Source organism: Coturnix japonica, unplaced genomic scaffold (assembly GCF_054131305.1).
Source record: "Coturnix japonica strain WE unplaced genomic scaffold, WE-NBRP24 Scf055, whole genome shotgun sequence".
NCBI classification, from domain to species: Eukaryota; Metazoa; Chordata; class Aves; order Galliformes; family Phasianidae; genus Coturnix; species Coturnix japonica.
In genome coordinates this window covers 298,349-312,839 of record NW_028188958.1, presented here as the reverse complement: position 1 = coordinate 312,839, position 14,491 = coordinate 298,349, and the positions used below count along the sequence as shown (strand labels likewise).

General features: G+C 61.3%; 1 protein-coding gene across 11 annotated transcripts in view; it reads right to left on the bottom strand.

The window, feature by feature from the left end:
* Nucleotides 1-12,820, bottom strand: part of SHANK3 (SH3 and multiple ankyrin repeat domains 3) — a 284,023-nt gene extending 271,203 nt beyond the window's left edge. For 5 of the 11 annotated variants that reach the window (XR_014941032.1, XM_085533164.1, XM_085533174.1 and 2 more), the window contains exon 1: nucleotides 2,549-2,666. Coding sequence is in view for 8 of the 11 variants with exons in the window: in XM_085533164.1 (XP_085389290.1) it covers nucleotides 2,549-2,626 (78 nt within the window). In the remaining 3 variants the exon portion in view is untranslated. Of the gene's footprint in view, nucleotides 1-2,548; nucleotides 2,667-5,907; nucleotides 5,958-11,541; nucleotides 11,694-12,696 lie in introns of those variants that run through there. The other 6 variants (XM_085533166.1, XM_085533173.1, XM_085533176.1 and 3 more) reach the window with 4 other exon arrangements.
* Nucleotides 12,821-14,491: the final 1,671 nt, after the last annotated feature.

Here is a 14,491-nt window from a genome sequence, read left to right as displayed (position 1 = left end):
CAGCAGAGGGATGGCAGCACACCCAGGAGAGCTCCCAGCTCCTCCTTTGCCCAGGGAGGTAGTACAGAGATGGGCTGAGCAAAGCACTGGGCCTGGCTGGGTGGTGGGAGCAGAGCAGCACCATCACAGCAGCCCCAGACCGATGCACTGAGCAAATGAGGAGAGAAGGGAAACAGGGGAGGGATTGGGGATGGCTCATCGATCACCCTGCGGTGGCTGCAGCGTCCTCCAGGCTCCACGGGCAGTTCTGCTGCCAATAGATTTTCCCTCTCTCCGCCTGCCGGGGTTACTGGGTCACTGGGGATGGGCAGATGGGTACAGGACACTCCATCACTCCGGTGCTGTCCTCCTCAAGGTGACAGAGGTGCAGACCCCAACCGGGGGCAGCAGGAGAAGCAGCACCCAGCACTGTATTAAAGCATCCCCGGCAATGCCGGGCTCTCCTGTGCCCAGAGCTCAGCAGAGGGAGCAGGGAACCCTGAGCCACCCCAGCTCGGAGCAGTGGCCACAGGGCAGTTTGCAGGGGATCCTATTGCAGAGCCCTGGGGCACCAGGCACCGTGTGTCCCAGTGTTGTCCCTCCCAGCTCTGATTCCATGCCCTGCCATGGGCTGTGTGCCCCCCACCTGCTCAGGCTGCCCAGGGCTCTCTCCAGTCTGGCTTTGAGCACCTCCAGGCTCAGGGTAATGCTGCCCTACAGCCCCCGCTGTGTCTGTCCCAGTTCCCATCAGGACCACAGTCCTTCCTCCCTGACTGCCCTTCCCTTACACAGCACAGGCTCAGAGTTGGAGCCATTGGGCCACACCATGCAGGACTGACTGCCCCAACCTGCGGGTTCCCTGTGCCACGTGGGCAGCTCAATGGAGCAGGCAGGGCTCACAAAGGGCTCCAGGATGCCACGGTGGGAGCCCCAGGAGCTCCTTTCCCATCCCAAAGGAGTGTCCAATTCCCTGCCAGGCATGGGGAGCCGGGCAGGGGGAGCCCTCTGGGTGTACAGAGCCCCGTGCCCAGGGCAGCCCAGCACTGAGAACCACTCGGCACCAGGAAAGTGGTGGAGTGGGGGGATGGCTGTGATGAGAGCAGCCTCATTTGGGAACACCACATCAGGGGGCTCTGCACCCCCACACAGCAACTCCAGCACCAGCGGTGCGTAGCCACGTAGCCATAGGAACATCACTTAACACGGTCACCTTGGTAACTGTGGCTGCACGCTCTCGGCAGCACGTGCAGGGCCCTGTGCACCTCGTGGGCTCCCACATCCCATGCTCAGGTGCTGCCTGCTGCAGGTCACACCCATAGGGATGGATGGATGGATGGATGGAACTGTGAGCCAAGAGCCTCCTGCCACCCTACAAGTCAGAGCCCAGACCCGGCCCCACACACACAGCTCAGAGGCCACATGCATGCACAGCTGCTGCCTCTCGCTGCCCACAGCACTGCTGGGCACAGCTGGGCATGAACTCAGCTATGGAGGTGGCACAGCCCAAGGACACGTAAAGCTGAGCATTAGATTCCTGCACATCCAACTGCATCTCAGCGTGCACCTCTGTGTCCCTGCAGAGCAGTGCAGCCCTGCGGCAGTGCAGCCCACATCCAATGGAGTGTGGCAGTGCCATGGCCCAGCCTGACCCAGCTGGTACCCAGCGCTGCCCCATAGAGATTGGGCTGCACAGAGCTCACACCTGCTGCAAGTGTCACAGAATCACTGAGGCTGGAAATGACCTCTGGGATCCCCAATCCAACCCCAGCCCATCCCACCGACCACGTCCCCCAGTGCCCCATCCCTGTGCCCACCCAACACCCCCAGGGATGGGGACTCCCCCCTGCCCTGGGCAGCTGTGCAGTGCTGACCGCTCTTTGGAGCACAGCTTGGTCCCCATCTCCACCCTGACCCTCCCAGCACCGTCAGCCCATCCCCTCCCGTCCCATCGCCATTCCCTGCAGATGGAGACCAACCCCTCCTTCACTCCATCCACTTTCAGGGGGGGCACAGAGCGCTCAGCTCTCCCTGAGCCCCTCTGCCCCACACTGCCCCATCCCCTCCCTCAGTGCTCCCCATAGCACTGAGCTGCAGCCCCAGCAGTGCCATGCAGAGGGACGGGCACCTCCTGCTCTGCTGCCTGCACTGCTGCTGCTCCCAGCCAGGACACCGCTGACCTTCTTGGCCACCTGGGCCAATGCTGGCTCATGTTCAGCCAAGCATCGACCAAGACCCCCAGATCCCATCCCTCACCCTCTAAGCTCCATCTGAGGAGCAGCACAAGGCGGTGAGAAGCAAGGAACACAAAACCTGCCCAAGTTACACAGTCCACCCCACTGCCACCATCAGCACCAAAGGAATGGTCCCATCAGCACCGCCTGGCTCAGCCTCACCAACACACCCCTCACTCATGGGATTTCCAACCCCCCCCCCCCCGCCAAATCCCCCACTGCCATTCCATGCCCCTGCAGCAGGGTGCATGGTGTGGGTGCATGGTGCGGGTGCATGGTGTGGGTGCATGGTGCGGGTGCATGGTGCGGGGTGCAGGGCTGGGAGGGCTGTACCTGACCTGTTCCTGGGGATTCGGTGCTGTCCTGGTGCAGCCACTACCCGGAGCTGCTGCTGCGGGGGATGCCACCCCAGACATCCATCCTGCTGCTGGAGGAGCCCGGGACTCCCGGACGGGGCCCTGCTCGGCTGCCCCGCTTAGCCCCGCTAATAGGATCACGCTGCCTCCATCTGCTTGTCTGAGGCTGAGGCCAATCGCCTCCCGCCCCATCCCACCCCTCCCAGCAGCACAGGGCAGAGCTGCAGCAGCCACAGCACACAGGGAAGCACTGCAGGCTGCAGCCATGCAGGACAGACCAGAGCAGGACAGAGCCAGACTCCAGGCTTGGCTGTAGCCCCCCTGCACCCTCCAAGCATGGGCTGCTGCTGGGGTGAGGAGCCCAGCCCAGCTCCATGGAGCTCTGCTCCCACTGAGATCTGCTGCTTTGCTGCTGAGCACAAAGGACAAATCGGGTCTCGGTCAGAGCGCTGCCTTCAGGGGAGCAATCTGCTGCTAAGTGTTCAGAAATGATGCTGCTGCAGCATGCAGGTGTGAGCTGTGGGTGCCGTCTTGGACAGGAAGGGCTGACTTCACTGAGCACACAGAGCAGGAAAAGAACAGCTTGGAGAAATGCTCACGACTCATTGCAAACACACCTCGAGTCCACTGCACCTGCCCTGCACTTGGCAGCCTGTAACGCTGCCAGAAAGCACCACTAAGTGCACAGCTGCTTCATGGCCCGGCACAACACGGCACAGTGCAGCACTGCATGGCACAGGGCAGCATTGCACAGGGCAGCACTGCATGGCACAGTGCAGCATTGCACAGTGCAGCATTGCACAGCACAGCATTGCACAGCACAGAGCAGCACGGCACGATGTGGCACAGCACAGCATGGCACAGCGCAGCATAGCACGGTGCAGCATTGCACTGCACAGTGTGGCACAGCATGGCATGGCATTGCATAGTGCAGTGTTGCATGGCACAGCGTTGCAGAGTGCAGTGTTGCATGGCGCAGCAGAACACTGTGTGGCATGGTACAGCATAGCATGGCATGAGCAGCACTGCATGGCATGGAGCTGCATTTCATGGCATGGAGCAGCATTGCATGGCACAGCATGGCATAGCATGGCATGGAGCAGCATTGCATGGCATGGAGCAGCACTGCATGGCATGGAGCAGCATTTCATGGCATGGAGCAGCATTGCATGGCATGGAGCAGCATTGCACAGCATGGAGCAGCATTGCATGGCATGGAGCAGCATTGCATGGCATGGAGCTGCATTGCGTGGCATGAAGCAGCATTTCATGGCATGGAGCAGCATTGCATGGCATGGAGCAGCATTGCATGGCATGGAGCTGCATTGCACGGCATGGAGCAGCATTGCATGGCATGGAGCAGCATTGCATGGCATGGAGCTGCATTGCACGGCATGGAGCAGCATTGCATGGCATGGAGCAGCATTGCATGGCATGGAGCTGCATTGCGTGGCATGGAGCAGCATTGCATGGCATGGAGCAGCATTGCATGGCATGGAGCAGCATTGCGTGGCATGAAGCAGCATTTCATGGCATGGAGCAGCATTGCATGGCATGGAGCAGCATTGCATGGCATGGAGCAGCATTGCACAGCATGGAGCAGCATTTCATGGCATGGAGCAGCATTTCATGGCATGGAGCAACATTGCATGGCATGGAGCTGCATTGCATGGCATGGAGCAGCATTGGATGACATGGAGCTGCATTGCATGGCATGGAGCAGCATTGCATGGCCTGGAGTTGCATTGCATGGCATGGAGCAGCATTGCATGGCATGGAGCAGCATTTCATGGCATGGAGCAGCACAGCCTGGCACAGCACAGCGCAGCACAGCGACTCCCCTGCATGGAAGAGCTGAGCACAGCCCACGCAGCACTGCCCTCCCCTGCACAGGAACACGCAGCGCGGCCCACGCGGCTCAGCCCACGCAGCCCTGCACACACAGCCTGAATTACCAGCAGGATTTACAAGGTGAAGCAGCATCGCGTCGTAGGGGCCCTGGCAGGAAGCTGAAGGCTGTGAAAAGCTCCTGCTGAACGCAGACCCACGCTCAGACAAAAAAGCACCTCTCTATTCTTGTTCCTCAGCATTTTACGTTTCCTTTGTTCCAGCCCCTGCTTCCGTGCCTTCGCCCCAACGCCCGCCATGCGCTGGGGGCTGCACGCCTGGATCTGGCTCCTCCTGAGCCTCAGCCCCACAGCAGCGTTCATGGGGTCAGCCCATGGGGTCAGCCCATGCACGGAGCAACCTCTGGTCTTGCCATGGCCCAGGATGGGACTTAAAGGATGCACACGTGGCAAATGCCAGCAGAGAATGGGGTCGGCGGGGAATGGGGCAGCAGCCAGGCTCCCCTCAAGCACTTGTTGCACTGGGGCACAGAGCAGCAGGTGGGAGCACCCCTCACACAGCACCAGCACCCAACAGACCCCCGTGGGCAGGGGGATGGGCTGGGGTCAGGACTGGGCACCATGGGACCCCCGGGAGGGAGATGGCAACTGAGAGGAGCAAGCAGGAAAAGAAAGGCAGAGATTGGGGTGGAAATCAGACCCTCAGCCAAGAGAATGGGATCAGCCCCAAACCTGGGGCAGACATTTGCTTCCTGCTGCCATCCACTCCCACAGGACACCTCTCTCTTACATTGCCCCAACTGGGCCTTACAGCTCCACCAGCCATGGGCTCCCCAGCTCATCCCCTGTGCTTCCCCACATCCCCCCATCCCCAGTGCAGCTCCTGCTGCCCCATTCCCTCTCTGTGCCACTCTCTGGCCATAGCACAGACCCAGTAAGCAGTGCCACATCCCTCTTCTGCCCACATCCATTCAGTGCACTGGAAGGAAGCACAGAGCCCCATCCTGCTCCTGGCACTGCACACACACCCTCCATCACTGCTTTGCTTCTGGCAGCTTTGGGCAGGGCAGGAGAAGCCCCACAGCACACGGCAGCACCCAGAGATCCTGGATCTCAGCTGGGTGGACGGGGGGGATCCCATTGGATGGGACATGCTGTATGGGCCAGGCAGGCCCCACTGAGCTGTTCTCCCCAGGCCCTTTCTGCTCAATGCCTCCTGGAGGTGCATCATGCTGTGATGTCCCACTCCTGACTCAGGACTGATTCTGCATCATTTACAGCCTGTGTGAATGCGCCCCGTCCCCTTCAGCCCAACACACTCCATCCTTTCACAGCCCTCAGCCCCCCACACTGCTGTCCCAGAGCAGAGGTCAGGTCTCCATCCCCACTGCCCCACACATGCAGGGGCTGCAGAGCCCTCACCATCCTCAGCCCCATGCTGGCAGGTCTGGGGCATTCCCCAAGGCAGGAAGGGCAGGAAAGTACGGTGCCTACCTGAAATGACTGTCACAGGCACAGGGTCACAGCACTCCCTCCTCATCAACCTGCAGACAACGGACAGCAAGGACAGGATCAGTGCAATGTATCCCACACCAATCCCCAGCCACGCGACACCCACGTCCTCCCCAGGATGGCAGGGAGACGTGGAGACCCCATAGATCCTGGAACTGGAGCATCCCAGCACAGACCCCCAGACCAGCAGGGGATGTTCACAGCAAAGCTGTGCCCCAGGGGCTCCCACCGTGCCCTGCAGGCTGCGGGGCTGCCAGCCCCATGGCACAGCACAATGAGGTTATGTCTGAGCACAGTGCGGCTCCCCAAGAGCCACAGGAGGAGAGCAGGGAGACAGAGGGACCCCACGTGCCTCTCCCACCCCTCGGCAGCACCGAGCCTGGGAGCAGAGCCTGCAGCCCAGCAGTGCCAGGGGTGGGCTCACGGCTCAGGCAGCAGCAGAGCCCACCTCCAGCAGCACAGGGAAGTTCTCCAGGCTGAACTGGGAGCAGCGGCAGGCAGCCGGGGGGGAGCAGAGTGTTTCCATAGTGCCTTGGCTCTCCTGCGCGCTGGAAATGTGCGTGCTCTCTCTCCTCACTCCTCATTAAAGATCCTTCCTGGGTGTGTGGCTGAAATGGCTGCTGTGTTGTAGAAAATTAAAAATGTATGGCTTGGGATTTCTTGTTGTGCTGCAGATGGTGCTGGCGGTGTAAGGTGCTGGGGGGGAAGGGGCGGCCGCCAGGATCCCATTTCTGCCCATGGTGCACCGCAATGGGCGCTACCGGCCTTTAACATGGTACACGATGCACTCCAGCACCCAACAGCGGAGGCACCACGGGCCCTGCAACTCACCCAGCTGCTATTGTGCCTCTGTAAAGTGATGCCCTGAGGTCCCTGGGGGCCCTGGCACCGCGCTCCGAACACAGCTGTCACCACCCCGCTGCCCTCAGCTCGCAGGACAGATGCTGACAGAGGAAACCTACCACCCTTGTTTGTGTCGGACCTGAACAAAACAGTGCGGGGCACATTTGTGTCCTGCTGCCATCCCTGAGCCCTGGGAACACCGAGGCTGGGACAGGCAGCGCTGGGGCAGGGACTGCTGTGCCCGCAGGGACAACAAGCTTGGATAGATCCAGCCTTGCAGAGCTTGGGGATGGAGGGGGGACAACCTGGGCACAGGGGGGCAGGGGGTGGGACCCCCCCACAGCCCATCACACACAGCCCCAGATCCCTCAGCGTTGCCCATAGAGGCAGAGCAGCCCCCACCACCGTGCCCTGCTGCTGCCAGTGCTGCAGGCAGAATCACTGGCTGCAATTAGGACACGGGAATGAGGCACTGTGCGGTGATGCAGAGCAGGAGCTCCCCATCCACCAAAGCCTTCTACAGCCCATGACCCCTGCTTACCCCACTGCTTCAGGCAGCCCCAGCCCTGAGTGCAGTGGGGTTGGGTGGGAGCTGCACACCAGGGCTCTGTGTCACCGCGGGTGGCACAGCCCCAATGCCCCAATGCACCAATGCCCATCCCCACTCCACACCCTCTGGGCTTCCATGTGAGCATCACACGGGAGGTTAACCCAACCACCCCAACACAGGCAGTGGCCTGGGGTATGGGAGCCTTCCCCTGAGCCCATCCTGAGGTCCAGGGCTGAGGCTGCTGCTCCCAGATGGGGCTCAACCCAGGGCTCCCAGCTCCCCCAGCCAAGCACCCCATGCACTTCTCCTCTATCCCCCCATGGCCACTGCAGACAGTGCTGGGAACAGAAGAGCGGTTTGGGAGTGAGCACAGCCCTGCACAGAAAACTACAGCACCAGAGGGACTGAGGAATGGGAAGCAAGAGTGGGAAAACTGCTGTAAGAAGAGAAGGAGCCGGAATGGCCACCCCAGAAAGGAGACTAATAAGAAGGGGCCCAGGTGAAAGGTTGAGCCACCCAGAAGAGTCTGCAGAAAGGAGACAGCACTTCTGCTCCTTTCATCTCACAGCTTCAGGGCAACAGAAAGTGCAGAGGAACCTGGAGCTGAGGAAGGAAACACTCCTCACATCCCCATTATGAGCTGCTGCCGCTCACAAGGGAAGGCAGAGAGGGCTGGAGCTCAGTGAGGTGCCACCAGGTCTGGATGCTCCTCTCCTTCCCATCCCTCTGTCCTCCCATGGCAGAGACCTGGCACAACACTGACCGTATGAGCATCCATCCCATAATGTCACAGCACTGGTCTGCACAGGAAGCAGCACCAGGGATAAATTCAGTGCTTAGAACACAAGCATCTCCTCCCAGCTCTGGTAACAGGCAAAGATGTATGAGTTTATTATTGGGCCTGATAAATTAAACTCTTCACAAGAGGAATAAATTATGCAGATGATCCGCAATGTGTTCAGACTGCTGCTTGTGCATCAGCCCGGTCCCCAAGGAGTCTGCTGCTGGTGAGGGGACTCAATGGGAGCACTATGGGGCCGCTCTGCCCTTCCTGCTCAGTGGCCTCAGTTTGACTCTTGCTGTGGATACCCAAATTCTGCTCCTTTTCACCCAGCTTCTTCCCCTCCCAGGGTAACAGGGCCTGCAGCCATCACAGCAGCTGGTCCCCAGCAACACAGCAGCCATCTGAAGTGAGAGCAGAAGCGATGCTGGCCCTAAGACAGAGGTGGGAGCAGGGGAGCATCTGGAGATTCCTCTCTTAAAGGGGCTGAGGGAATTCAACTGCATGGAGAGACATCCCCAGGGCTGCTGTGGGGCCAGTGGGGCTCACAGAGATGGCTGCAGCTGGGGCTCACACAGAGACCTTCCATCCTGCTGAGCTGTTCCATGGTCACAGCCCCATGGAGGAGCAATGCCATGTGCTGCCTCCAACACACAGCCCTGAGCCGTCCCCTCCAGCTCTACAGAAGAGGCCGTCCCACATCCCCAAGTCCTACAGAAGGGGCCATCACACAGCCCCACACCCTATAGCTCTACAGAAGAGGCCATCCCACAGCTCCAAGCCCTATAGAAGGGGCTATCCTGAACCCCAAGCCTTACAGAAGGGGCCACCCCACAGCCCCAAGCCTTGCAGAAGGGGCCATCCTGCATCCCCAAGCCCTACAGAAGGAGCTATCCAACAGCTCCAGACCCTACAGCTCTACAGAAAGGGCCATCCCACATCCCCATGCCCTACAGAAGGGGCCATCTCACAGCCCTAAGCCCTTCAGAGGGGGTCATCCTGAATCCCCAAGCCCTATAGGGGGACATCCTACATCCCCAGGCCCTACAGAAGAGGCCACCCCGGTGCCCGCAGTGCAGCCCTCGTGCCTGGCATCAAAATGGGAGCTGCGGTCCCTGCAGACTGAGGCACAGAGGAGTCCTGCAGTGGAAGCCTTGTGCCATGTGGGCTCCATCAGCTCCAGCCATGGGCTGCGCCGGGCGCACGCTGCGCTTCCTGCCATTCTTTAAGTCTCCACTGAGGATGTGTGTAAAAAGCAGAAGGATCCGGGCCAGGAAGCCCGAACTGCTCCTTAAACACACAGCCCCACAGGCCATAGAGAACAGCCCAGTGCCCCCCAGAGCCGCTCATCCCAACAGAGAATCCAGCATCACAAACTCACATTGCTGCTGCCGTGAAGGCTCTGTCAATATTTAATGCTGAGAGCTCCTCGCCAGCCCTCCTCTCCAGTTACACCGGTTACACCACCAGCCAGGGCAGCTGATCCCCCAGTGCCAGCTCCGGGCCCCCTCCCCACTTCAGCGGTGGAGCCGATCGCCTGATCCCGTTGTCACAGTGACAGCAGCTCAGCTGCCTTTAGGAGTGGGATGGCAATTTACTCTTTGTGCTGGTTTCAGCTCCGAGGCCTCCCTCACCACGGATCCCACCCCACAGCTCTGAGCCCCATAGGAGTGGCTGTGCCTCCGCTGCCCCCCACCCAGGGCACAGCCTGACCCAGGCACAGGGTGGAGGGGGGCAGAGTGGGGCAGGACGTGGCCGTCCCTGGGAGGTGACCTCAGCCCACCCCAATCCTGGTTGCACCAACTGCTTCCTTCCTCGCTCGTCCCCTCCTCGTCACACTTCTACAACTGAATGCGTGGAGCAACACGCAGATACTACACATTACTCACCAAAACCAACACTGGGGATGCTGAGCTGTTGTATGACACATCAGCTGTCCCCCTCCTCAAAAGAACAGGCTGTTATCTAAGCAGAGAGCTCTGCAACGTTCTCCTTTGTGCCCTTTCCCCCCTTCTCCCCCTTCTCTGCACACCCCACACACTCCAAATGGGCACTGAGACCTCACACTGGGCACCGCAACTTGGTCCTAAACATAAGCACAACTTCAATAAGCAAACAGGTACCAAGACATGTGCTGAGCTGCCACACGTGTTGTTCACTGCACGCCAATATCGAGGGAGACATCACAAGTTTCCAAGTGAGACAGATGGAGCTCTGGGGGGGGGAGGACCCTGCTGTGCCCCCCGAGGGTCCATCCCTTGTTTCCTACAAGTGCTGCCTGCATGGAAGCGCCGCAGCCCTGCATCCCTCACCCTGCATCAGATCTGGCTCAAACCCAGTTTGCTCCATGCTTCCATCCCAACAGAGAACACCGCGAGCATCAATACTCGGGCTCTGGAGTCTGCTGCTCCCCTGACCCAGTTTGAGCACAGGAGGAGGTCAGCACGGTCTCGTTTTCCCATCAGGACAGCGGGGACAGCAGAACCCATCAGCCCAGGCCTGGGGTAGCAGCCAGCCCAGTCCTGCAGTGGTGTCACCCAGCAGAACCCGGAGGAGCAGAGGTGACTGCCCGCGTTCTATTGCTCACACACCGAGCACAGAACACGTGGAAAAATGGAGCCCTGAGCCCTGTGTGCAGAGCGCAGGGAGCAGCTCTGCATGTACAGATGTCAGCGTGTTGGGAAGCAGCGATGTGCCCCCACAGAGACCCCCCTGCATCACCCCATTGCTCCCGGAGCACATTGCAGGTATCACAGCCCCTGTGTGATGCACACTGTGCCCGTGCACGCTGCCAGCTCAGCTCCTGCTGCCCAGCTCACATCCGACCACAATCCACGGCCCCTTCCCAACACATCCGTGTCTCTGCATCTCCCGGCACATTCAGTGCACTTCAATCTCAGCCCTTCTCCCCCAGGTCCCAGCCTCCCTTACATCCACATCCCTTCTTTCTACCCCACCTTCGCCCCCCTCGTCCCTCGCCCCCCATCACAGCGGTGCCGCGGTTCAGGTCCCGGCGCCTCCCGCCTCAAACCCCGACGGCTCCCACCCTGTGCGCGCATCCCGGCTCACATCGCAGCGTCGCTCCGAATCCACCCGCCCGCTGAGCCCCCACCACGGCCGGGATTCACACCCTCCCGCTGAGCCCCCGCTCCCGGCCCGGCTCCCACCCGGGCACCCCCCGGTTCCGTGCCGCTCCGCCGCCCACTCGCTCCCCCGTCCCGCGTGGTGACCCGCCCCGCTCCCGGCAGACAGAGCCCGGCCCCGCGGCTCCGGCCGCCCACGGACCTTCCCCCCCGACCCCCCCACGCCGTGTCCCAGCAGGGTCACATCTCCCCCCGCCCACGGAGCGCGGTGTCCGCGCCCCCCCACGTCCCGAGGAGCGCCCCGCGGGGCCGAGCATCCCCCGCCGCCCCCTCCCGCCCCCGCCCGTTGCCGCCGGTACCTGCGGGGCTGCGGGGCCCGACCCACCATATCCGCGGCGCGGCCGAAGAGCCGCAGCGCGGAGCGGGCGGGGGCGAACGGGGCGGATCGCGGCGGATCCTCCGCGCTCTCGGCCCCCGCCGCCGGCAGCGGGGCGTTAGTTTAAGGAATCGTCATGGCAACGGGGAGCGGAGCGGAGGGCGGAGGGAAACTTCGGGGACGGCGCCCGGGGGGTCTCCGCCCCGCGCCCCGACGGCCGCGCCGCCGCTCACGGACCCTCCGCGCTCCGCAGCTCCGCGACCCCTCCGAGCCTCGGAGCGCGTGTTCTGCGGACCCCGAGCGTCCCCACCCCCCCCCACACCTCGCCCCCCGCTCACGGCTCTTATCCGACCCCACGCCCCGACCCCGGCCCGGAGGCAGCGGCAGGTCCGGGGCTCCCGTCGGAGCGGGGCAGCGCAGCCCCGGCCCTGAGCTCCCGGGATGGACCGAGGCGCTGCGGGGAACCGAGAGCGGAGAATGGGATCCTGAGCGCAGCCACAGCCACGGCCCCACAGCCACAGCCCCATAGCCACGGCCCCACAGCACAGCCCCACAGCCACGGCCCCACAGCACAGCCCCACAGCACGGCCCCACAGCACGGCCCCACAGCACGGCCCCACAGCACAGCCCCACAGCCACAGCCCCATAGCCACGGCCCCACAGCACGGCCCCACAGCACGGCCCCACAGCACAGCCCCACAGCCACGGCCCCATAGCCACGGCCCCACAGCACAACCCCACAGCACGGCCCCACAGCACAGCCCCACAGCCACAGCCCCTCAGCCACGGCCCCACAGCAGAGCCCCACAGCACTGCCCCACATGCACAACCCCACAGCACAGCCCCACAGCACAGCCCCACAGCACGGCCCCACAGCCCTGCCCTGCAGCCACAGCCACAGCACTGGGACTGACCCATCCCCACCGACCCCACAGCAGAGCCCTGGAGCTGACTGAAACCCCCTGAGCTCACAGCAAAGCAATGAGGCTGACCCATCCTCACTGACCCCACAGCAAAGCTCCATTCCAGCCCATTCACAGACCCCACTGTCAGCCCCCCGAGCCAAGTCTGCCCCATCGCTGCGTCCCGCAGCTCCCAGCAGTGCCCCAGCCGTGTTCCTGCGGCGCAGCCCCATTACCTGCCACGTGCTTCTGCCCCACTGCTGGCACCAGCAGAGCCTGACCCTACAGGAACCCCGTGGCCGCTGGCTCAGCCCCTTTCCTGCCAGGCCCCTTGACCCCACGTCCTGCCCGCCGGGCTGGGGCGGCGTGTCACACACACACACATCCAGGGTCACGGCCTGCCCACATCACCCATGAGCACAAGCATGTGCGTGGGTCACGCCTGGGTGACGTGGAGCAGAGCCCAGGGTGGGTGTAAAGGAGGGGACAGGATGTGACCCCCCCCCCGGCTTATCTGGGGAGCCAGGAAACACCTTGCGGCCACTGAGAGTTCCTTCCTGCTGATGGGAACGTTGAGAGCGGGAGGGAAACCCTGAGCAACAGCAGGGCGGAATGATGGAGGGATGGATGGATGGAGGGATGGAGGGATGGATGGATGGAGGGATGGAGGGATGGATGGATGGAGGGATGGAGGGATGGATGGATGGAGGGATGGATGGAGGGATGGATGGAGGGATGGATGGATGGATGGATGGAGGGATGGATGGATGGAGGGATGGAGGGATGGATGGATGGAGGGATGGATGGAGGGATGGATGGAGGGATGGATGGATGGATGGATGGATGGATGGATGGATGGATGGATGGATGGATGGAGGGACAGATGGATGGAGGGATGGATGGATGGATGGATGGATGGATGGATGGATGGATGGATGGATGGAGGGATGGAGGGATGGATGGATGGATGGATGGATGGATGGATGGAGGGATGGATGGAGGGATGGATGGATGGATGGATGGATGGATGGATGGATGGATGGATGGATGGATGGATGGAGGGACAGATGGATGGAGGGATGGATGGATGGATGGATGGATGGAGGGATGGATGGATGGAGGGATGGATGGATGGAGGGATGGATGGATGGATGGAGGGATGGATGGATGGATGGATGGATGGATGGATGGATGGATGGAGGGATGGATGGATGGAGTGAGGGATGGAGGGATGGATGGATGGATGGATGGATGGATGGATGGATGGATGGATGGATGGATGGATGGATGGATGGGTGGAGGGATGGATGAATGGATGGATGGATGGGTGGAGGGATGAAGAAATGGATGGATGGATGGATGGATGGATGGATGGATGGATGGATGGATGGATGGATGGATGGATGGATGGATGGATGGAGGGATGGATGGATGGAGTGAGGGATGGAGGGATGGATGGATGGATGGATGGATGGATGGATGGATGGATGGATGGAGGGATGGATGGATGGATGGAGGGATGGACGGACAAGGGATGGATGTTTTCCTACCTGTGCTTGCTGTGCCCCTTGGCACTCACCTCCCTTGTTCACATTCATGATGTTCAGCACTGCAGAGCCTCCCCGAGCTGAGTACATTTTGCTTGGCCCCTTCCCCCCCAGAATTCTCTCTCCTCCTGGCTCACACTCACTCTTTTTCACACTTGGCTGCTCTCAGAGGGAGCTGCCACATTCCATACATCAGGTGTTGTATACACAGAACTGCCCTGCACCAGGACTCAACAGTGGGGCTCAGTGGTGGGGCTTTTCAGGTCTGGGAAGGAAATCAGGGAAGGAAACCCAGAAAATTTTGTTTCCTGGAGCTAAAAAATACCTGAATGATTGCAGATAAACAGCTCAGGATCAAAACTGACCAAAGGCCAAGACAGAAGGAGGAGTTAGTGTAAGACACACACACCAGGCTGGGTGGGTGTCCCAGCCCCACACTCTGCCCTGCCACATCTCATCCCCCCACACCCAGCTGGGGCAGATC